Below are 22,841 nucleotides of genomic sequence, written 5' to 3' on the forward strand. Positions count from 1 at the left end.
GGAGTGGTGTGACCGGAAGCCTGATTGAAAGCGGTCGAAGAAGGAGCAGGAAGATAGATGGGAGGACAGTTCAAGATGGACATGTTGTTCCAGTAGTTTTGAGGCAAAGGGGAGAAGTGATATAGGGCGATAGCTAGATACAGAGGATGGGTCAAGAGAGGGCTTTTTGAGGATAGGTGTGATGGAGGCATGTTTAAAGCTTGAGGGGAAAACGCCAGTTGTTAGTGATAGGTTGAAGAGATGGGTTAGGGTTGGGATGAAGACTGTGGTGAGGTTTGGGATGAAGTGGGATGGGAGTGGGTCAAGTGCACAGGTGGTGAGATGCGATCTTGAGAGTAGAGTGGAGAGTCTGTGTTCTGTAATGGTGGAGAAGTTGGTTTTGGAGGTGGAGGGCTGGATAGTTGGGAGGTAGGGCTCTGGGGGTGGTTTACTAAAACAGTCTCTGATGTTCTCAATCTTCTGCTTGAAAAATGAGGCAAAGTCTTCAGCTGAGATGAGTGGGGAGGGAGGAGGTGCTGGGGGGCGGAGGAGAGAATTGAAGGTGTTGAATAGCTGTTTGGGGTTGTGAGACAGGGAGGATATGAGAGATGAGAAGTAGGTTTGTTTTGCTGTGGTGAGTGTGGTCTTGAAAGTAGTGAGGGACTGTTTGAATGTGGTGAAGTGCTCTTGGGAGTGGGATCTTTTCCATCTGCGCTCAGCAGCCCTGGAAGCTCGCCTCAGTTCTTTGGTCAGGCGGGTGTGCCAGGGCTGTCTGTTGATTTTGCGAGCTTTGGTATGTGTGAGAGGGGCAAGAGATTCCAAAGCTACAGCTATTGAGGTGTTATATAGAGCGGCAGCGTCATCTGCATTGTGTAGGGAGCTTATGTCTCTGAGAGGGAGGAGGGATTCAGAGAGTGAGTGAAGATCAAGGTGTTTGAGATTTCTGCGAGGGTGTGAAAGTTTGTGGGGTGGGGATTGTAGACAAGGAGTGGAGAGGGAACAGAATGTGAGTAGGTTGTGGTCAGAGAGTGGAAAAGGTGAGTTCGAGAGGTTAGATAGGGAGCAGAGGTGGGTGAAGATGAGGTCCAGTATGTGACCATCTTTGTGAGTGGCTGCAGAAGACCATTGAGTGAGGCCGAAGGAGGAAGAGAGAGATAGAAGTTTAGTGTCAGCTGAGAGGGAAGTGTCAATGGGAATGTTGAAGTCGCCCATGATGATAGTGGGGATGTCAGCGGCGAGGAAATGGAGTAGCCAGGTGGTGAAGTGGTCAAAGAAGGTGGTGGCTGGCCCTGGGGGACGGTAGATGACAGCCAGTTGGAGTGGGAGTAGATGCGCACGGAATGCACCTCAAAGGAAGGGAGGGTAACAGAGGGTGGAAGTGGGATTGGGGTGAAGGAGTAGTTATCTGACAGGAGAAAACCAACTCCTCCGCCATTCTTGCCGCTGGGGCGAGGGGTGTGAGAGAGGTGGAATCCACCATAGGAAAGTGCGGCTGGAGAGGCTGAGTCAGAGGGGGTGAGCCAGGTTTCAGTGATGCAGAGGAAGGAGAGTTTGTTATTGATAAAGAGGTCATGGATAAATGACAGTTTATTGCAGACAGAGCGTGCGTTCCATAGTGCTCCAGATAGGGAGATTGGGGGAGTGCGGGCTGGATGAATGGGTATGAGGTTACTGTGGTTGCGAGGACGTGTAGAGGATCGTGGCAGGGGATTAGAAATGTGTGGGGATGTGATGAGGAGGGCCAGGATTTGGGGATATGTCGCCAGCAATGAGGAGCAGCAGACTGAGCGTTAGAAGGTGTGAGCTGGATAGGTCATGATGTGGTCATGTGTGCCTGGAGAGAAAGGATTGTATGTGGAGGAATAGTTCTGTGGAGGAGGTGAGGTGGCTGGGGAGGATGGAGGAAGAAATTACTAGTTCCTTACTGGGTGGAGAGACTGCAGGAGATGGGAAGAAATAAAGTAGTATGGGGGTGAATGTTAAAAGAAACCGAAACATTATAGTGGTTTTCTATTCCTTTACCTTCCAGTCAATTCCAGTCCAATCCTAGTCTAATTCATAGCAATTAAAAATCTGCAATTTAAAAAATCAATCCATGGATTGGATCTATACACAGTATATCAAGACACCAAAAAGGTGAGTGGATTAACACTGAGTACACACCTTGGGAAACTAACTACTACACTCAGAAGTCTGCGCTTCCCATTTCTCTCCCTATAATCCCCTCTTGTTTTACAAAATAGTTAATATATAACATCTCCCACATGTCAACATTCCATCAAAATAATTTTGGAAACAATTATTTTTGTGAGGACGTTATATGGGTTAAAATTTGACCAATGATTTCCACTTTCCAATTTTTCCAACAAAATTGGCAAAACCTTTTTTTTTTAGGGACCACCTCAAATTTTAAATGACTTTTGGGGGGTCAATATGACAGAAAATACCCAAAAGTGACACAATTCTAAAAAACTGCAATCCCTCAAGGTGTGCAATACCACATTCAAGAAGTTTATTAACCCTTCCGGTGCTTCACTAGAACTAAAGCAATATGGAAGGAAAAAATTAAAATTTAACTTTCTTCACAAAAAATGTACTTTAGACCTAAACTTAATTTTCTCAAGGGTATCAGGAGAAAATGGACCACAAAATTTGTTGTGCAGCAGATATCCCGTACATGGGGGGAAAGCCACTGTTTGGGTGCATGGCAGAAGGGAGGGAGCACTATTTGACTTTTTGAACACAATATTGGCTGGAATCAATGGTGGGCACCATGTTGTGTTTGGAGACTCCCTGATGTCCAGTGGAAACCCCCAATTGTTAAAAAGCATCGCTGAGGAATAACTGCCCTTAACTGCTGTCGTTAAGGGGTTAATGGTGTTGCAGCCTCCGTGGCTTTTCAGAAAAGGTGTGTATATACTGACAGACCATGTGACACTTAGATTGCACACAAGTGGACTTCCTTTTACTAAGCATGTGACTTATGATGGGAACTGCTTGCATCAGAAATTTTTAGGGGCTTCATAGCAAAAGGGTTGAATACATATTCATATGCCAATTAATTAAATTTCCGCCTATATTTTTCTCACTTCACATACTTAGACTATTTAGTGTTGATTAGTGATGAGCGAGTATACTCGTTGCTCGGGTTTTCCCGAGCACGCTCAGGTGGTCTCCGAGTATTTGTAACTGCTCGGAGGTTTAGTTTTCGTTGCCTCAGCTTGCATGATTTACAGCTGATAAGACAGCTTGAATACATGTGGAGATTCCCTAGCAACCAGGCAACCCCCACATGTACTCAGGCTGGCTAGCAGCAGTAAATCATGCAGCTACATCAACAAAAACACTGCAGTTATAAATACTCGGAGACCACATGAGCGTGCTCGGGAAAACCCGAGCAATGAGTACTCTCGCTTATCACTAGTGCTGATGCACCACACACAAAGATATTTAAACACAGATTGTAATGAAACAAAATAAGTAATAAGCCAAGGGGAAGAATACTTTCACAAGCCACTGTACAAACTGTTGCATGTCGTTTAAAGGGAATCTGTCACCACAGTTAACCTATGTAAATTACTACTATGGGCATGAGAAATCATCTTTTATCACTTTATGTAAATGATCTCTTCCAGGCTCTGGGGAGGACACTGTCCGGAGGATAATTCTGCCTCCACAGCTTATTTTACATGAAGGGGGAGTTACCAGTGTGATATGTAATGGCCTCCTCTCTACTCTCCTTATCTCACTGCAGAGCTGTGTGCAATTATAACTGCCATATTTGCAGGCTCCTCTCAGCTTCCATCTCACAGACAGGGGTGCATTTTGTTGCAATGCAGAAGAACTGAGAGTGCTGCAAAAAATGTGTTTGCAAGAAAACATTTCATTTCTCCTGTTCTATGGTAGTTACTTGTCTCACACTGGTAACTCCCCATTTATTTAAAATAAGCTCTGGAGGCAGAGTTATCAAAGTGATAAAAGATGATTTCTCAACAACAAAACATTTGATAGGAGGCATAAAGGTAGGATTTTTTTCAGCAGTCTATAAACTGTGTGCCCATATTAAGTTTAGATGGGTATCTGTAACCACTTTTGACCTTTTAAATGCCGGTCTGTTTTACATTTCGAAGTTCTACGTTCACATGATTGCATACTTCTAGTTATTCAGGAGTTGCCAAATTAGATCTGGAAAAAAGGTAGCATGGACAACAGCACAATTACTGATTCCCCCTACACCCAAATTTTTTTTTAACGGTTAGCTGTCATAAATAGAGGAAATGTGATAGTTAGAGCTGTCGTAACATTATATTAAATGGAGAAATAGGTATTCAAGTGCAGAGCTGATAAGAATTAGAGATGAGCGGTGTTCGACTCGAACTGTTCGCCAATTTCAAATTCGAGCAGTTTTGGGTGGTGTTCGAATCGTTCGTCGAACTCAAACAATTTGTTTAAAATTCGGCTGTTCGAGATTCTGTTCGATAACTGTTCGTTCACCAAAAGCCTCACTTGATTTGCACATTAAAACTGTTTATCATTGTTAATAGACTGTTTCAGTGTATAGTGGGTGGGTGGGGGCGGGGGTTATAGATCTGTGCTGAAATAATGCCGATCTCCCTCCATTTTTTTTTTCTTTCCCGCATTTACAGTGGGGCGGTGCAGTCTCTCAGCCTATCAGCAGTGCAAACACACACAGCAATGTGCATGTGATGCACACAAGCAAGGGCATGTGTCATTGGCTGTGTATGTCACATGTCCTTGCCCTATAAGAACCAGCCATTTGCCCCGTCGCAATCATTTCCTCACTGCTGCAGCTAAGTGTTAGACGGCACCGCTGCTGCTGTGGGTGCTATACAGTCTAAGAGTGTTTTTTTGGAGCGAATTTTCAGAGAGATAGGTTTAGGGAGCCGGGACTAGTTGTAATATAAGCCCTTTTCAGGGAAGGTTACAGCAGTTCATAGCACTTTTTGCCAGGCAGGTCTGTGCCAGTACTGTGCAAGTGTTTGTCACAGCATTTGGTGTAATCTAGCTCAGCCATTTCTTTTGGGCTAGTAGCATTGTCTGGTAGTCATCTGAGTAGCCCCCCTGTGAAGCTAGCTACACCGCCTGTGTATCTAAATTTTTACTGCATCTAACCCAGTAAATAGTTTTGGGCCTAAGAGCAGTGTCTGCACGCCTGTGTATCTCAATTTTTACTGCATCTAACCCAGTAAATAGTTTTGGGCCTAGGAGCAGTGTCTGCACACCTGTGTATCTCAATTTTTACTGCATCTAACCCAGTAAATAGTTTTGGGCTTAGGAGCAGTGTCTGCACGTCAGCGGAATAGCCTGCCTGTGAAACTAACTACACCGCCTGTGTATCAATTTTTACTGCATCTAACCCAGTAAATAGTTTGGGGCCTAGGAGCAGTGTCTGCACGCCTGTGTATCTAAATGTTTACTGCATCTAACCCAGTAAATAGTTTTGGGCCTAGGAGCAGTGTCTGCACACCTGTGTATCTAATTGTTTACTGCATCTAACCCAGTAAATAGTTTTGGGACTAGGAGCAGTGTCTGCACGCCTGTGTATCTCAATTTTTACTGCATCTAACCCAGTAAATAGTTTTGGGCCTAGGAGCAATGTCTGCACGTCAGCGGAATAGCGCGCCTGTGAAGCCAACTACACCGCCTGTGAAGCTAACAACACCTCCTGTGTATCTAAATGTTTTCTGCATCTAACCCAGTAAATCCTTTTGGGCCTAGTACCATAGTTTGGCCACTCAGTTCTGCTCGGTTTTCATGCATCGGTTGTTGTGCCAACAACTACAGATACAGAGTTGCCAATTAGTTAAGCACTAAAATGAGTGGCAAAAGGCCTGCTGCTGGTGGAAAAGGGAACTAGGCATGTTGGAAAGGAAAAAAAGGTTGTGTCCGTGGGGTAGGTGGTAAAGCAACAGTAACATCTGCAGAAGAAAGACCATCTTCCAGCCAAAGTAAGATGTCTACTTCTTTTCGTGGACAATCTATGATCCCTTTCTTATGACCATCGCTACGAGCATTGCCAAAAATTCCAGATGAGGCACAAAAACAGCAGGTGCTTGAATGGATATCAAGTGCTCGTTCAAGTGGGCTCTCCTCCATGTCAACTTCAACATCACAACTACTCCAGTCCTCAGAGTTGTCACTCCAATCACACTTGCTTCCTCACAGCTCCCAAGTCTCCAGCCACCCGTCTGAGCATGGGGTAACACACATGGTTGAGTCTGTACAGCTGTTTACACATACTATAGCCTGGGAATCAGAGGTCTGCTCCAGAGCTTCTGTGAATCCAGACGAGGAAATGATCTGCACTGATGCCCAGAATCTTTGAGTCAGATCCAGGCCCAGATGAAGAAGGTTCTTAGCATAATGTAGACCCTCGTTCCCAAACTGTAACTCCTGTTGGTGGAGACAATGAGGAAGATGATGATAAGACTGAGATACCTGATTGCAACGAAAACTTGACTTTTTGGTCAGGGCAGGAAGAGGTTGGCTCTGAGGACTACGGGTGTGAGAACACACAGAATGATGATGATGAGGTTGGAGACCCCACTTACTGTCAACCCACAGTCCGCCAGTCCATAAGGTCAGCAGAGGAGGATGCTAGTGACGAGTCTGACGACGAGGTTACATTGCGCCTTCCTGGACAGAGACGGAGTACTGGAAGCACGTCAACAACTGCATCCTCAACCCCAAATGTGCCTCTGAGCAGAAGTCGTGGTGGCTCTTCAGGTCGCACGGGCTCTAAGCCTTGCATAGTCTGGGCATTTTTTGACATCGCAAAGGATAACCCAACTCATGTTGTCTAAGTTTTGTCAACAAAATCTCAGTAGAGGCCAAAAAATGACTAGCTTGAGTACTTCATGCATGAACTGTCACATGGATGAGGCATAACCACCGTCTGCCCCATCAAGTGCATCCGCGTCCTCTTCATCCTCTGTGACTGTGGGGACAGCAGTCGCACATGGTTTTGGACGCAGACCTTCCACCTCTTTATCCGCAACAGCCAGTGTGATTGGCAGGTCATCAGGACATTTGCAAGTGGAAACACCTGCTGGTGTTGAGCGCTCTCCGACATCAACACCACATTTTGATCAAGGCAACATAACATCTCCGCCTGCACCTTCCTCACAGACCAGCAGTTTGCCGGGGACACCTTACTCAACTCCGTCTAAGCATGGCAGCCAGCCCTCAGTCCCTCAGATGTGGACAAGTAAAAGACCATTTCCTCCTAGCCATGACAAAGCTAAGAGGTTGAATTTCACCATCAGCAAGCTGTTGGCTACAGAAATGCTGCCTTTCCGCCTGGTGGACACAGAGGATTTTCGAGACTTTATGTCCGTCGCAGTGCCCCAGTACCAGATGCCCAGTCGCCACTACTTCTCAAAAAAAGCTGTGCCTGCGCTACACCAGTATGTCGCACACATCATCACCGCTTCCTTGTGTGTGACAGGGTGCATTTCACCACAGACACTTGGACGAGTAGACATGGACAGGGGCATTACATGTCGGTGACTGGGCACTGGGTAACTATGGCGACATCAGGAGAAGGGGCTGCTGTCGAAGTCTTGCCATCCCCACGAGTTGCTCGTCGATCCTCTGTATCTAGAAGTTCCTCCACTGCTTCTGCCTCCACAACCTCCTCTCGGTCCACCTGCACCCAAAGCCTGTCTGGTAATGCCACCCGCATTCTAACTGCGCAGAAGGAATCCTGCACACCTCCTTACTATGCTGTCACCAGGGCTCAACGGCATCAGGCAGTGTTTACATTGACATGTCTGGGAAATGTGAGTCACACAGCTGGAGTTGTAGTCAGCTCTGGAGACCGAGTTCCATGAATGGTTGTCTCCACTCAGCCTGCAGCCAGGGAAGGCTGTGTGCGACAATGCTGCAAACCTGGGTGCGGCCCTTCGCCAGGGCAATGTCACACACACGTGCCTTGTATGGCTCACGTTTTGAACGTGGTTTTCCAGCAATTTTTATCCCACTATCCCGGACTAGATGGGCTTCTGCAGAGGGCAGTCGCTGTGTGCTCACTTCTGCCGTGCGCATCCCGCAGCTCGACGACTTGCATCTCTACAGAAGTCGTTGGGCCTGCCAGTTCACCGGCTGAAATGCGATGTGCCCACACGGTGGAATTCAACTCTGCACGTGACAGCACCGACAAGCCCTGGTGCAATACGTTATGATGTATAGCCTGGGCCAACGAGATCCAGAGGTGGGGCAAATCACGCTGCAGGAGTGGTCTCAGATCAGGGACCTATGCACCCTTCTGCACAGTTTTGAAATAGCAACGAAGATGTTTAGTGCGGACGATGCCATTATCAGCATGACCATTCCGGTGATTTACATGCTGGAGCACACCTTAAACAGTATTCGGAGTCAGGTGGTGGAACAAGAGGAGGAAGAGGAACAGGAGGAGTCGTATGCGGAAGGGATATCTCCAAGGTCCAGACGGTTGGCAGCACCATGGCGGTTGGCATTGGAGGCTGGGGGAGAGGGATTACCGAGGGCGCATGGTAGCAGCAAAACTGTTGAGGAAGGTGCAGGAGGCGAGGAAAAAGTGGAGGACGAACTGGCGCTGGGCATGGAAGACTCATCAGATGAGGGAGACCTTCATCAAATTTCTGTTGTGCGAGGTTGTGGGGAGAGGGCAGAGGAAGGAAGCATGATTCTCACCTCGCCACCACCAAGACAAGGACTTGGTCCTCCTGGATGTGCAAGACACATGAGTGCCTTCTTGCTGCACTACCTGCAACATGACCCTCGGATTGTCAGAACCCGAAGTAATGCCGACTACTGGGTTGCCACACTCTTATATCCCCGGTAGAAAAGTAAATTTGGCGAAATAATTCCTGCCATAGAAAGGGATTCACGCATGCAGGAGTATCAGCAGAGACTGTTACAGAATCTAACATCTGCTTTTCCACAAAAGACCAGTGGTGTACGTAGTGAATCTCTGAGTTCTAAATTGCCAACCGTGGGACTATCGAGTCATCACTCAAACCGTAACAGTAACATCGTATCTGGTTGTAACAGCAAGTTTTTCCAATCGTTTCAAGATTTTTTTAGACCATCCTTTGCAAGGCCACAAAGTCTGACGTACAGCCAACACCTAGAGAGGATGGTACAAGAGTATCTCCAAGTTAACATCGATGCCATGACTGTGGAACTGGACCCTTGCTCATTTTGGGCTTCCAATCTTGAAAAATGTCCTGAGCTTGTCACTCACACCTTGGAGATCTTGTCGTGCCCCGCAGCCAGTGTTCTCTCTGAACGTGTGTTCAGCGCTGCTGGTGGTGTGCTGACCAGTGACAATGTAGACAGACTAACGTTCATCAAGATAAACAAATCCTGGATCTGCATGGACTTTTCTACCCCTGTGTCTTCTTGGGGAGACTAAAAGCTTGATGATTTTTGAAAATCACCTCACCAACCGTTTCAAAAAAAAAACTGGCGAAATTGATGCCACTTAAGTGGTGTCTGTGGCCGAATTTTTGGAAAAAATGGAGACTCTTTATTTAGTCCCCTTGCTGTGTTTTACATGACGTTGCCATCATCAATTCCAGGTGGGTGGGGTCGTCTGCAGAGTTGTTTACTCATACTATGGCCTGGGATTCAGAGGTCTGCTCCAAAGCTTCAGTGTCTGCTAGTCAGCAGAGTAGCCCAGCCACCCACCGCCTGTTTACCTAAGTACTTTTTTGTAACGGCATCTAGCCCAGGAAATCCTTTTGGGCCTAGTAGAATTTGGTGCTACTCAGCAGAGTACCCCACCCATGAAGCAAGCTACACCGTCGTCTTCTTTTCTGAATCTAACCCCTCGGCTCTGGGGTGTCCACTCTCCCTCCAGCTCTCTCCTTCTCACAGGTGGATTACCGTGTGTATTCACACTGTGGTGAATCTTTTGGGCTCAGACATAAGAAGTCGTCGAGGTAATGGATATGTGCCGCCTTACAAATGTCCATGACGACACATTCGAGGAAGCAACTAAACGCCTCAAATAGTGAGCAGGATATGGAGCACCCCATGGGCAAACAGCGATCTATGTAGTATGCTCCTTCACAGAAGCAGCCCAATGGGAGGACACTATTCGGAGGCACAGGTAGTAACCGGAACGCCCCCTCAATGTCTGTTTTGGCCATTAGGGTGCCCCTTCCCAACTTCTTGACCCGCCTGATTGCCTCGTCAAAGGAGGTACAGTACATAGTACTGTACTTGGTTCCGCGTCGATATTGTCATTTACAGACCTGCCCCTTGGATATGACAAATGGTGGATTGGTCTGAATGCATTGGGTTCCTTTTTTGGCACAACTCCCAACGGGGGTTACCACTACGTCTTCTAAGGAAAGTGTTCTGAATGGACCCGCCGCCATTCTACCTAAAGATATTTCTTTTTTAAATTTTTTTTGTCACGACGTCTGGGTGTTGGTAGGGTGATTTTAGATTTTTACTCCAGCCTTTCTTTATTTTAGAAGGGCATGACATGCCTATATCTGTGTCTCCTCCTCCTTTTACTCCTCCACCTCTATTCTTTTCGCATGACTATATGTAGTTGTGATTTTTCCATGTGTTTGTTGTGTCTTCTGAGCAGTTTGGCAGCTTTTGGAAACCTTTTAAGGTATTTTCTATGTGTTTGTATGTGTGTGTTTGCCTGCCATTGGTTTCAATGGAGTTCGACGGTGTTTGTCGAACACATCCCAGTTCGACGAACCGAACTCAAACACTAGGGAGGTGGCTCAACACTAATAAGAATACAATCCTAGTAAACTATTACAGGTGGAGCAGTTTTGTAGTTCCCAGAATTATCTCCTCAGAAAATAATGCTCAAACAATTCCATATTTTATTTTTTTTTTTAAGTACAACGACAGATGGAAAATAGTAACAGTCTAATGATAAATCATATGTAACAATATGAGTATGACAAACCACAAAATTCACACAATGTTTAACGTGCACCCATACAGGTGTGTACAGCTCAACCCCCTATCCATAAAATGTTAAGGTTCATGGTGCAGTTATAAAGTTAAAACATCTGAACAAACAATAAGACTAGCTTTTGTATCCAAATATGGTAAGGAATTGGCTTTGTAGTAAAGATATTTTTTTTTTAATGAAGACCAGGACAAACCACAACTCTCTTTTGAAAAAGGACTTGGTGCTATATAAGGAAGTGTAATAATATCAATCCAACAAGTTCCGCAGCGCTATACAGACACTGAGCCCCAAAGAAGACAGTGATGACAATTTAAATTACCTATCACTATTGTTTGATGTCTGAGACATAACCAGTGCTTGTGTATGAATCAATATGCACAGCCAACCATTCTCTACTACAGTCAGTAATAGACTGGGGCTACTACACAAGTATAGAGATCCAGCTGGATCACCAATTCTGTAGGGTGGCACTAAGCAATGGCTTAAAACAAACATCTTTTAGAGTAACAGTTTGGTTTATAGGCATTTTTATGTTTGCACCAAATTATAGATTTTGCTCCATTTTTAAGCTAGTTTTTCAGTCCTCATGTTTTGTCTCCTCAATATTGTGGGATTGATTTTCATTATTCAGATATTTTTGGGCTAATTAATCTTTTGAAATGTCACAAAATTGTACAGGTGGAGTATAAAGTCTAATAGTTTTAAAGCACAGTAAAATATTTGTGCAATTATCTTTGCATTTGTGGCAAATTCAAACAGTTTGGTATATTTATCAAACTAAATATGCCAGAATACTAGCACTATTTGCAAAAAAAAACAAACCACTATAATGTATGACTTGCACCATTTTTTGTGTGATTTAGACACTTTTTAAGACTTGCCCAACTAGGATGTGTGGTCTAATGTGGTGCACATTTCTGGCACAAAGTAAGCCAACAAACAGGTGAAATAACTGTAGACTAGACAGTACTAGACTTCACAGACTGAAAATTAGACAGATTTGTAAACAGCATGAACCTTTGTAGCATTTTAAAAGGGATCCTGTCATCAGTTTTTGCCGATATAAGATACGGCTATCACTTTTCAGGGCTGATATATGGTATTCTATAATGCTGTATATGTGCCCCCAACCCAACCTGGAAGAGAAGAAAAATTACTTTTTTTATACTCACCTGGGTGCTCCGGTCCGAGGGCTATCACTGATGCTGGTTCGGCGCCACCCATTGTCATGCGAAGCCACCCTCCTGCTTGCTTAGTGTCGCGCTCCTGCTCAGCCAAAATCCTCTGCCCTGTTGTGGGCAGAGCAAAGTAATGCATTGCACAGGTGCCAGGATAGGTCAGAGGCCCTGCAAGAAGGAGGACGGCATCGAATGGAGATGGGAGGCGCCGGCACTGGACCAGGGACACCCCATGGACCGGACCACCCAGCAGATGAGTATAATAAAAGTTATTTATCTTCTCTTCCAGGTCGGGTTGGGGGCAGATATACAGCATTATAGAATGCTGAATATCAGCCCTGGAAGGTGATGGCCGTAACTTATATCGGCGAAAACTGATGACAGGGTCCCTTTAAGTTTGCACTAAGAATTAGGCAGCTCTGATAAATCTACCCCTTTGTGTGCCATTTTTATGAATATGGGGCAAAATATGCTAGTGCAAACAAAATATAGAAATGATGATGAATTGAGGACAAAATATGTATATGTAGAGAGCCTAAAAGTTAATGAGAACTCTGAAAACTTAACAGAAACAAGGCAAGGTTTACAGTACTGTATGTGTCCTGGGTTATATGCATAGCTCATAAGAAATGTTTTTTATTTTTCCAGTGCCATCACACATTTATACTTGACCTGTGCAAGGTGGTTGCATGCCTAAATAAATACATAATTAACTTCCACATCACACAAGGTAAGGCTGGGTGCATGGGATATATAGACTTTGCAACACACAAATTAAAGCTGGTTAAAAATTCTCCTGAAAAAAGTGTTCTTAGGGAAAAATAGAAAAACCATAATGATACATGCAGCATATAATACAAAAGAAATAAATAATACAATAAGAAATCTGTTCAGTTGTGTTCTACATCTACCAGAGTGTAGCAGCGAACAGTCCAGACTGGTGTAAAACATTGACGTAAAAAGATATAAAGAGGTGCACAATATACAGAATATACAGGAGGGCTCATCAGGACAAGACCTTCACGGCTCTGCGCTCATCCTGACCCCTTATTAATAAATAGGAAAAGTAATGTGGGGGCCACCTTACAAATGTTCCTATCTACATCTGGAAAATCTCCATTATTGTACATTTTCTAAGGACTTTTTTTCTGCATAAAGAGGCAGGAGATGTACATCCAATTTGTGTAGAGATCTGGTATGCTCTATAGACTGGTTACATTTGCCTCTTGTTTGCCTGCTGCTCCAGCTTTCGTTTCAGCAAATTGTAGTTCTCCTTAGTCCCAGAGGCAGATGGATCTAACTTCATGGAAATTTCATAGTATTTCTTGGCTAAATCAAGACGCCCCCATCGATGGTAAAGCACGGCTGAAATACATACAGGTTATAATAGTGAATACAAAACTCTGATGAAATGGCACACTTACTCCTTGAATGGGTAGTCTTGCCTTTAACATTTATCCCTTATTCACTGTATGATTTGTGGAGATCTAGCCGCTGGGATACCCACAAATCAGTAAGATGGGAAACTGTGCTCCCTCATCTAAATGACTGCAGCAGTAATCAAGTATGTGCTCTGCTGCCCCATTCAAAGACTACAGCAGTGACGGAAACGGCCGAACCATAAATTGCAAATTGTTCTTAGAAACAGATTTTAAAAATTACGGGATTAAAATGCACAGTTGACATTATGTGAGCCATTCGTTTATTTTGTTGCCATAAAATATTTAAGGTATTGTATTTTCAAATGTTTTAAGAATAATAAAGGCAAATTGGGAATAAAAACAAAAACGGAAATGTGAAAATAATGTGCACCCGTCAAAGCCCGTGTGAACTCTGTCTAAGGGTATCTTCACAGAGGAAAAATGAAAATGCCAACAGTTTTCACACAAAAAAGAAGCAATTACACATTACAATGGATCCTGTTTCTGTGAATTTTTTAGGTTTTTTTTTTCTGTTGCTCAGATGGCAAAAAAAATTGTGTAAAATCCTGAAAGAATTGACATTTTGCTTATGAAAATAAAAATACATCGCAGGTCTAAAATTGGAAAAATTATATGCAGAAAACATTTCAATTTGCTTTTTAGCTCCCCAAAAATTGAGTGGAAAAAAGGTACGTGCGAATAAGGTTTTTATTTGTGTGGTTTCCTGACAGAATACATATGGCCTCATTTTATTTTTGTAGCACGATCCGTGTTCGTCAAACTCCCCGGTACAATGTGGAAGTGAAGCTATGATGAATGCTGAGAAGCGCAGTGTGTATGTAGCCTAATGAGATGTACTACATAGACTGCTGAGCTCGATGGCTTCAATTAAGAGTGCTATTCAAACACAGCTGCACGGCTGATCTGTAGTCCGCTCCTCTCCTCCTGTCTGTTACAGTCTAAGCCTCAAGAGACCTGAGCTCATTCTACCTGGATAGGTGCACAGCATTTGCATATAATCTCTCTATACACATAGTATATGAAGTCTCAGAAATAAATACTCCCTGTTACAAAAAGGATTTGCACTAAGCGGCCTCATCACTGGCTTCTCTAAGAAATCTGATACTTATCGGGATATACTGACCTTTAGCCTCTACCTAATCTGGACAATTCATTGCTGGATGTTCTATGTTATCAGAACTTCTAAGGGAAATGTTAATAATTAACGAAGAAATAAACAAAACTATGACAGTAAAATGTATAACAATAGAAAATTCTCATAAGTGGAGGAATAATATAGAATATGAACTCAGTGCCCTTTTAGCAATATAGGGCTTCTGTATAATCTGCCACCTAATAATACAGGAAATATGTAATAAGTGGAGCTAATCATCTCATCAACAGCTCCAAAAAAAAATATCATGATTGACCCAAGGAGCATCTGTGTTTAGCCATGTCCACTTGCTCCACAATGCTGCTGCCTTTCAACTCAGCGTGCCCTGAAAACTTTGACAGGATTGTGCTATAAGAAAGAGCAGGCCTCAGAGGGGCTCTTTCCATTTTTTAATTCTATTCATGCGGCTCCTAAACAAAGAGTCTGCACAAGGAGGCCTTTACAGTGCTAACAGTCATCTCCTCATAATGGAATGGCTTCTCTCCGATAGGTGGGCCTTTTGTGCCGACGGATTTTTGATTGAAATTGATTTTACCCTTTTCAATTACTACACAGTGAGAATGGACTGTTAAACATATGCCTTTTGACTTTTCATTCTTGACATTGTTTGATAATTAATTTTCCACTCCATCAATAGGAAAAATATCTCGCAGTATATGTGTCGACAGTGTGACAGTTTATTCAGATTTAAAATGTAAATGATGGACTCAGAAAAAGCTCTTACCCAAATTGCCGTGATAACTTGCAGACGAGGGGTTAGCTTCAATGGCTCTGAGGAACAAACCTTCAGACTCCTAGAATAAAACAATACAAAGCCTGTACAGTTAGAAAAAAAAAAATATATATATATATATATATACGTGCATTATTCATAAAGGAGAGTCTGAATATGCTTTCACTTTTATTTTATAATTTATATCCGCTTTATTTATCAGAACCAATATAATGTATCAAATTCTCATCCCAACACAAAGTGCACTATGCTGAACAAGCATTTATGTAATTATCTGCATTTACTACTCAGTCCATACTAGCAATGGAACCTTACCCAACAGACAACAAAAGAACACTGCCCTCATGTGGCCAAAATGTCAGACAAGCGATATTATGGTATGAAATCTACTGTAAAGACTTCCGACTGATAACATAAAAGAACACGTAAAACACACCTTATGGACTAAATGTACTAAAGGACTACAGGAGCCATTAGTAAAGTTATGCCTGTAGAATGCATTAAAAATTAAGGCATATGATCACAGACCAACCTTGTATTTTTGTGCCTTTCCAAGCACATTGGCTAGTGAAAATGTAATTGAATGATCATGTGGTAATAGTTTTAAGGCTTCTTTTCCTATAGCTTCTGCTTGAGCTAGATTGCCTAATCATAGGAGAAAAGAAAAATAACTGTCAAAACAGATTTCAACACAACATATAACAAGTAAATATTTGGAAATGCATATATTCTGTGTTCAGGAAAAGTGCAAAATTAAATTCTATATTAATACAATTAGTTATTAAAGGGATTATCCAGTTACAACAAGTCATCATCTATGTGTTGGTACCTGTACTGATCGGTAGAAACTATTGATGAGCGAGCGTGCTCTGATAAGGTGTTATCCGAGCACGCTCGTGTGCTAAGAGTGTCTTTGCCTTAGCGAACAGGCAATCCCTGCATGTGATGCGGCTGTCCGACAGGACCGAGTCATGCAGCCACGGCAACTTGAACACAGTATTCAAGCACACTAAAAATACTCTATTAGCACACGAGTGTGCTCGCTTATCAGAGAACGCTCGCTCATCACTACTAGAATCGGAACCTTTATCCCCATTAGAATAAAGTGACAGTGGCAAGCTCCACCTGGGCTACAATGCTGAACACTGTAATTTACAGACTGCCGTGAGGCAAATAGACCCTAACTAAAGAATATAACTTATTTTCAAAATTAATAAATTGTGCTATTTAAAATCACAGTGTCTGTATTGGTCATTAGACAGTTGTCCTAGCTGCTATTCATTTTCTTTTTATAGCCTTATTAGAATCGTGATACTATTAGATTCTTCCCCTCTCAATCAAGATTCTAATAATTGGTTTCTATCCACTACCTGTTATAAAACTAACCAGGCTGCCACTGATTTTGAATTATTGGAATGATTGCCATGTTAATGTATGGCTAATCTGGTTGTCTTCATTCATGGGGATATCATGTCTGTAAATCCTGGGACACTACCTTCATATTGTTCTGTTCAATAATTCTTGGCATAGTGTGGCCGCACACCACTATTTTGTACGCGAGTACCAATAGTGACTGAAGTTATATTTTAAAAGCAAATTGTCTCCCCTTGAATATCACAAAAAACACGATTCTAAAAAAGGCTATAAAAAGAAAATAAATAGCAGCTAGGACAACTATCTAATAGCCAATACAGACACTGTGAATTTAAATAGCATAATTTATTAAATTTTTAAAATAAAAGTTATATTTTAGCATCACAGAATCTTTATTTAGGGTCTATTTGCCTCACGGCAATCAGTAAATTAAATTAATAAACCCTACGCTGATTCTTAATTGAACTGTTGTGATATAACCAATGCTGAACACTGCACTCAACTTTTAGGCCTCTTTCAGACGTCAGTGTGAACTGGGTAGTAACAGTTTTCACATGTATCGGAAACATACAAGTAGACCTATTCAAGTGAATGGATCTGTGCAAGTGTGTGTGTCCATGGACCGTGTATCTGTGGGCAAAATAAGCTATGTCTGTTTTTTAACTGCAGCACGGGTTGCAAAATGTCACTCACAAGTGCACATGGATGACACACAGATGTCATCCGTGTGACACGCACTGGCACCTGACAAGCAGTGGTACAATTAGCGCTGTTTCCCGGCGCCAAATGCGGAAGACTGCTCTCATCATTCTCCCCTGCTCTGCCGACGATCAGCGCAATCAGGGAAGAATGAGAACAGTTATATTCAACTGATAACAGAGACAGCACACAACGGCTGATGGGACTATTACTCCCATCAACCAACACCTGTTGCCGCTAATGATCGTGATAGCAGGCGGTGGCTGATGGGAGTATCCATCACCCGATGCCCGCGCTATAAATAAATAAAAAAAACGGCATGAGTTCCCCTGTATTTTTGTTAACCAGCCAGGCAAAACTCACAGCTGGGGGCCGCAACCCTCAGCTGTCAGCATCAGCAAGGCTCGTTATCAAGAATAGAGGGGTCCCACGCTGTATTTTTAAATAAATAATAATAAAAAAAAAAACAGTGGCATTCCCCCACTTTTAACAACCAGCCTTGCTAAAGTAGACAGCTGGGTGCTAGTATTCTCAGGCTGGTAAGGGGCCATGGATATTAACCCACCTACCAGCCTTAAAATAGCAGCCCACAGCAGTCCAGAAAAGGCATATCTATTAAATGTGCCAATTCTGGCGCTTTGCCTGCCTCTTCCCACTTGCCCTGTAGTGGCAAGTGAGGTTCATATTTGAGCGACTACAAGACACCTCTCCATTACTAATCACAGCAAGTATAAAGTATTTTATTTGAAATCAAAACAAAACACACTTTTCTATTTTTATTTAAAAATAAACACAGATATACTCACCTAAAAGCCCATTCCATTGAATACCTTGTCTCCTGTAATAAAACAAAAATAAAAAAACAATATCCCTCACCTGTCTGATGTTCTGTTCCATGCCGTAATACATGTCTGGAAGATTAATAGTTTTGAACCTGGACGGTGCCAAGATGCGACCGTCTAGGCTAAGAACCACTGATGAATGAGCTGCTGCGAGCTCAGCCTCAGTGACTAGCGGTGACCTCACTCAGGCCGTGTTCCCAGCCGGGCTGAACTGCGGTAACCTCAGCACCGTGAGAAAAAAATCACTGAGTTCACCAAAGATCTTTAAAGTACAGGAGCTGGTGGGCCAATCATTTACCTACATCTTCCCTTCTGCTTGGTTTCCATCTATCTCCTCCCTTCTCTGGCCCTATGAAGCCAGAGCTGTCAATCCCCCAAAAAAAAGTGTGAGGTGGAGATTGAGGGAAAACTAGCAGGTGGGAAGCTGTATATAAATAATTGGCCCTGCTGTGAAGCACCGACTGGTGGGGCTTAGAGCAGTCATAATGTGCTGACAGAGTCCCTTTAATGAGTTTACATAGCAAGATCCAAGCCCTATGGTCCCCGCACAGATCTTCTATTTTTGCCAAGCTTCGAGCTGTGATTTTAGCAGCATGAATCAGCTGACTGTTTCCCTCCAAATATTCTTGCACACAGTAAAATAATGATAAGACACGCTTATTTATGGCCCTAGGATCAGAACCGGAAGTTGTGGATACTTACCAGGTTTTCACTAATGACTAAGGAACTCAAGCACTCAACAATATCATAAGGTGAGATCTAAATAAGAGATTAAATCAAGTCCACAATGTAAGACAAACTACTATGCAAGATCAACTGATGCATTATAGAAATACTTATAAGCTTTCTAGCATTCTATTACTCAGGCATAATCTGGACTAATGGAATTGCATACCTGTATTATCAAGCAGTATGATCATGTTATTCCAGGCTAAACTGTGCTGTGGCTTCAAAAATGTGGCATTTCTCCAGGCATTGAGTGCATCCATATGTCTGTTTAAATCTGCATACTAAAATCAAAAAGGAAAAAAAAGTAGAATATATATCTTGAAAACCTAACAGCACAGAAAAACTTTTCTGTGCCCATGTTATTATTTGGTATGTCTGTGTAGCCATTATATTTGGAGTCTATAAAGACTGAACTAAGTTGTTTTCGTGTGAGGAGACGTTTTATCTACTAAGAACGTGCATCGTCGTAAGAACTGTTCTGATTGATTTAGCGAATTTCGGTGCTCCAAATCCGATGCTGATATAGAGTTCATCAATATACTCCTAGAGAACACATTTCTTATATAAACTTTAAACGCAATTGTTTTTGTCCGCCTTTCAAATTTTTGCTGTCTTGTTTGCTTTGAGAACCAGAAATAGTGGTCTACTGAACTTTATTTTAAAGAGCTTATGCATTTTTGACCTGGTGACCTTTTTTTCTCAATTTTAGTCTTACTTGAACATATAGCTATTAACCTGATATTGTACCCCCAATGTACAACCTACAGTGACTTGTGAAAGTATTCACCCCCATGGCTTTTTACCTATTTTGGTACATTACAACCTGTGTTTAAATATTTTTGTAATCCGATTTGTGTGTAATGCATTAGCACTAAATAGTCTAAGTTGGTGAAGTGAAGTGAGAAATATAAAGGCATAAATTACATTTATGGGATTAAACTACTAAAAATTTGCATGTGCATATGTATTCACCCATTTTGCTATGAAGGCCCTAAAAAATTCTGGTGCAAGCAATTTCCTTCATAAGTCACGTGCTTATTGAAGGGAAGCCCACCTGTGTGCAATCTTAGTGTCACATGGTCTGTCAGTATATACACACCTTTTCTGAAAGGCCACAGAAGCTGCAACACCATTAAACAAGAGGCACTACTAACTTAACAACACCACAAAGACCAAACAGATCTCTAAACAAGTCAGGGACAAAGTTGTTGAAAAGTAATACAAAATTCTAATCTCTGATGATACCCAGAACACCAAATCAAATCCATTATCATCAAATGGAAATAACATGGTACCACAACAAACCTGCCAAGAGAGGGCCACTCTCCAAAACTTTCAGCCCGGACAAGGAGGGCATTAATCACAGAGGTAGCACAGAGACAAAACGTAACCCTGAAGGAGCTGCAAAGTTCCCAAGCAGAAACTGGAATATCTGTCCATATGACCAGAATAAGCCATACACTCAATAGAGGTGGCCTTTATGGAAGAGTAGGCAGAAAAAAAGTTTTTACTTCCCACAAAAATTGTAAGGCTCATTTTGATTTTGACAAAAGGTATATGGGCGACTCCCCAAATGTATGGAGAAAGATGCGGTGGTCAGATGAAATCAAAATTGAACTTTTTTGCCAGCAAGGTAAACCCTATGTCTGGCGCCAAACCAACACAGCTCATCACCCCAAGAACACCATCTCCACAGTAAAACATAGTGGTGAGAGCATCATGCTGTAGGATGGTTTTGGGCAGCAGGGACAGGGAAAATAGTTTGAGTTGAGTGGAAGATGAATGTTGTGAAATACAGGGAAATTATTGAGCAAAACCTGTTTCAGTCTGTCAGTGATTTGAGATTGTGACAGATGTTCACCTTCTGACAAGGCAATGACTCAAAGAATACTGCTAAAGCAACACTTGAGTGGTTTAAGGGGAAATGTGTAAATAAGTGGCCTAGTCAAAGCCCAGACCTTTATTCAATTTAGAATCTGTGGTCAGACTTGAAGATGGTGGTCCATCAGAGGAAACCATCTAACAGGCTGGAGCAGTTTTGCCTTGTGGAATGGGTAACAATTCCAATAGCCAGATGTGGAAACCTGAGAGCGACTTATCCAAAGCGACTTACAGCTGTAATTGCTGCAAAAGGAGGCTCTACAAAATACTGGCTTTAGGGCGATGAATAGTTATGAACACTGAAGTTTTCAGTTATTTTGTCCTATTTGTTGTTTGCTTCACAATAAAATGAAAAGCAAATGGTTACAGTTGTAGTCATGTTCTTTAAATAAACTGAGGCAAACCCTCAAAAAAAAGAAAAACTGAAAATACAGGTTGTGAGATAAAACACTATAAAATGTCAAGGGGGTGAATACTACTGCAAGCCACTGTATATTCTTCCAACATGTAGGGGTGTCAAGTAGAATTTCAAGAGAGGTTTCTAACACCTTGGTGTAATGTTTTCTTTCACGTAGCCATAAATGATTAACATGAGTTGTACTGGAGCTGGAAATGTAAAACTGAAAAGCAGTAAAGTTCTGCTCTTTGTTCCATTATTCCTGCTGTTGTAGCAAAACTTTTGCAACTACTGGAATTAATGCGATTAATTGATAAACTTTTGCACTTCACAATGAACTTTGGATGGGGTATCAAGTGTTCAGTTACCCTCAATAAAAAATTAACAACAGGCAAGTCCTAATCAGGAGAATTAATCCTTTCAATCTAAATTTCCTGTTCCGACTTTAGCTTCTTTTCTTTATAAAGTAATGCGAATTTGAAATAATACTTAGAAATACCCAACCAAGTAGGATTGTAAATAGATTAAACCACAAGCGATGTAATGATGCATGAAATGAATTCTAGGTAATAGAAATATGGTTTATCAGTAGCAAGAACACAGTGTTAATCTTCCACTAACAATAGAGAAGGAAGTTGTGGATCATTGCACATATACAATACAGATAACTAGGGATAAGGCGTCTATGGAGTTCTGGGCTACATCAAATCGCGCAGATGCCAGATAAGCCCTTTTCAACAATCTCCATAAGGCTACATTCACACATCTGTGTCTACGATCACACTCGTGTAAAACCGACTGTTTTTTTCCATATTGCAGTTGCTTCTTGTTTATCAGTTTTTAAAAACTGCATTGAATAGACTAAACTGTTTATAATACACTAGATGGTGGCCCGATTCTAACGCATCGGGTATTCTAGAATATGTATGTCCACGTAGTATATTGCCCAGCCACGTAGTATATTGCCCAGCCACGTAGTATATTGCCCAGCCACCTAGTATATTGCCCAGTCACGTAGTATATTGCCCAGCTACATAGTATATTGCCCAGCCACGTAGTATATTGCCCAGCCACGTAGTATATTGCCCAGCCACGTAGTATATTGCCCAGCCACGTAGTATATTGCCCAGCCACGTAGTATATTGCCCAGCCACGTAGTATATTGCCCACGCACGTAGTTCACGTAGTATATTGCCCAGTCACATAGTATATTGCCCAGCTACGCAGAGCCATGTAGTATACAGCACAGAGCCACGTAGTATACTGCCCAGAGCCACGTAGTATTCAGCACAGAGCCACGTAGTATTCAGCACAGAGCCACGTAGTATACACCACAGAGCCACGTAGTATACACCACAGAGCCATGTAGTATACACCACAGAGCCACATAGTATACAGCACAGAGCCACGTAGTATACTGCCCAGTCACGTAGTATACAGCACAGAGCCACGTAGTATATTGCCCAGTCACGTAGTATATTGG

At 42.5% G+C, this 22,841-nt stretch overlaps 1 protein-coding gene across 3 annotated transcripts in view; it reads right to left on the reverse strand.

The window, feature by feature from the left end:
• Positions 1 to 22,841, reverse strand: part of TMTC4 (transmembrane O-mannosyltransferase targeting cadherins 4) — a 253,025-nt gene that overhangs the window by 107,206 nt on the left and 122,978 nt on the right. For 2 of the 3 annotated variants that reach the window (XM_069757974.1, XM_069757976.1), the window contains 3 exons: positions 19,247 to 19,361; positions 15,969 to 16,081; positions 15,428 to 15,497 (listed from right to left, as the gene is read on the reverse strand). In XM_069757974.1, the coding sequence (XP_069614075.1) occupies positions 15,428 to 15,497; positions 15,969 to 16,081; positions 19,247 to 19,361 (298 nt within the window). Of the gene's footprint in view, positions 1 to 10,812; positions 13,474 to 15,427; positions 15,498 to 15,968; positions 16,082 to 19,246; positions 19,362 to 22,841 lie in introns of those variants that run through there. The other variant, XM_069757975.1, reaches the window with a different exon arrangement.

Source organism: Ranitomeya imitator, chromosome 3 (genome assembly GCF_032444005.1).
Source record: "Ranitomeya imitator isolate aRanImi1 chromosome 3, aRanImi1.pri, whole genome shotgun sequence".
Taxonomy (NCBI): domain Eukaryota; kingdom Metazoa; phylum Chordata; class Amphibia; order Anura; family Dendrobatidae; genus Ranitomeya; species Ranitomeya imitator.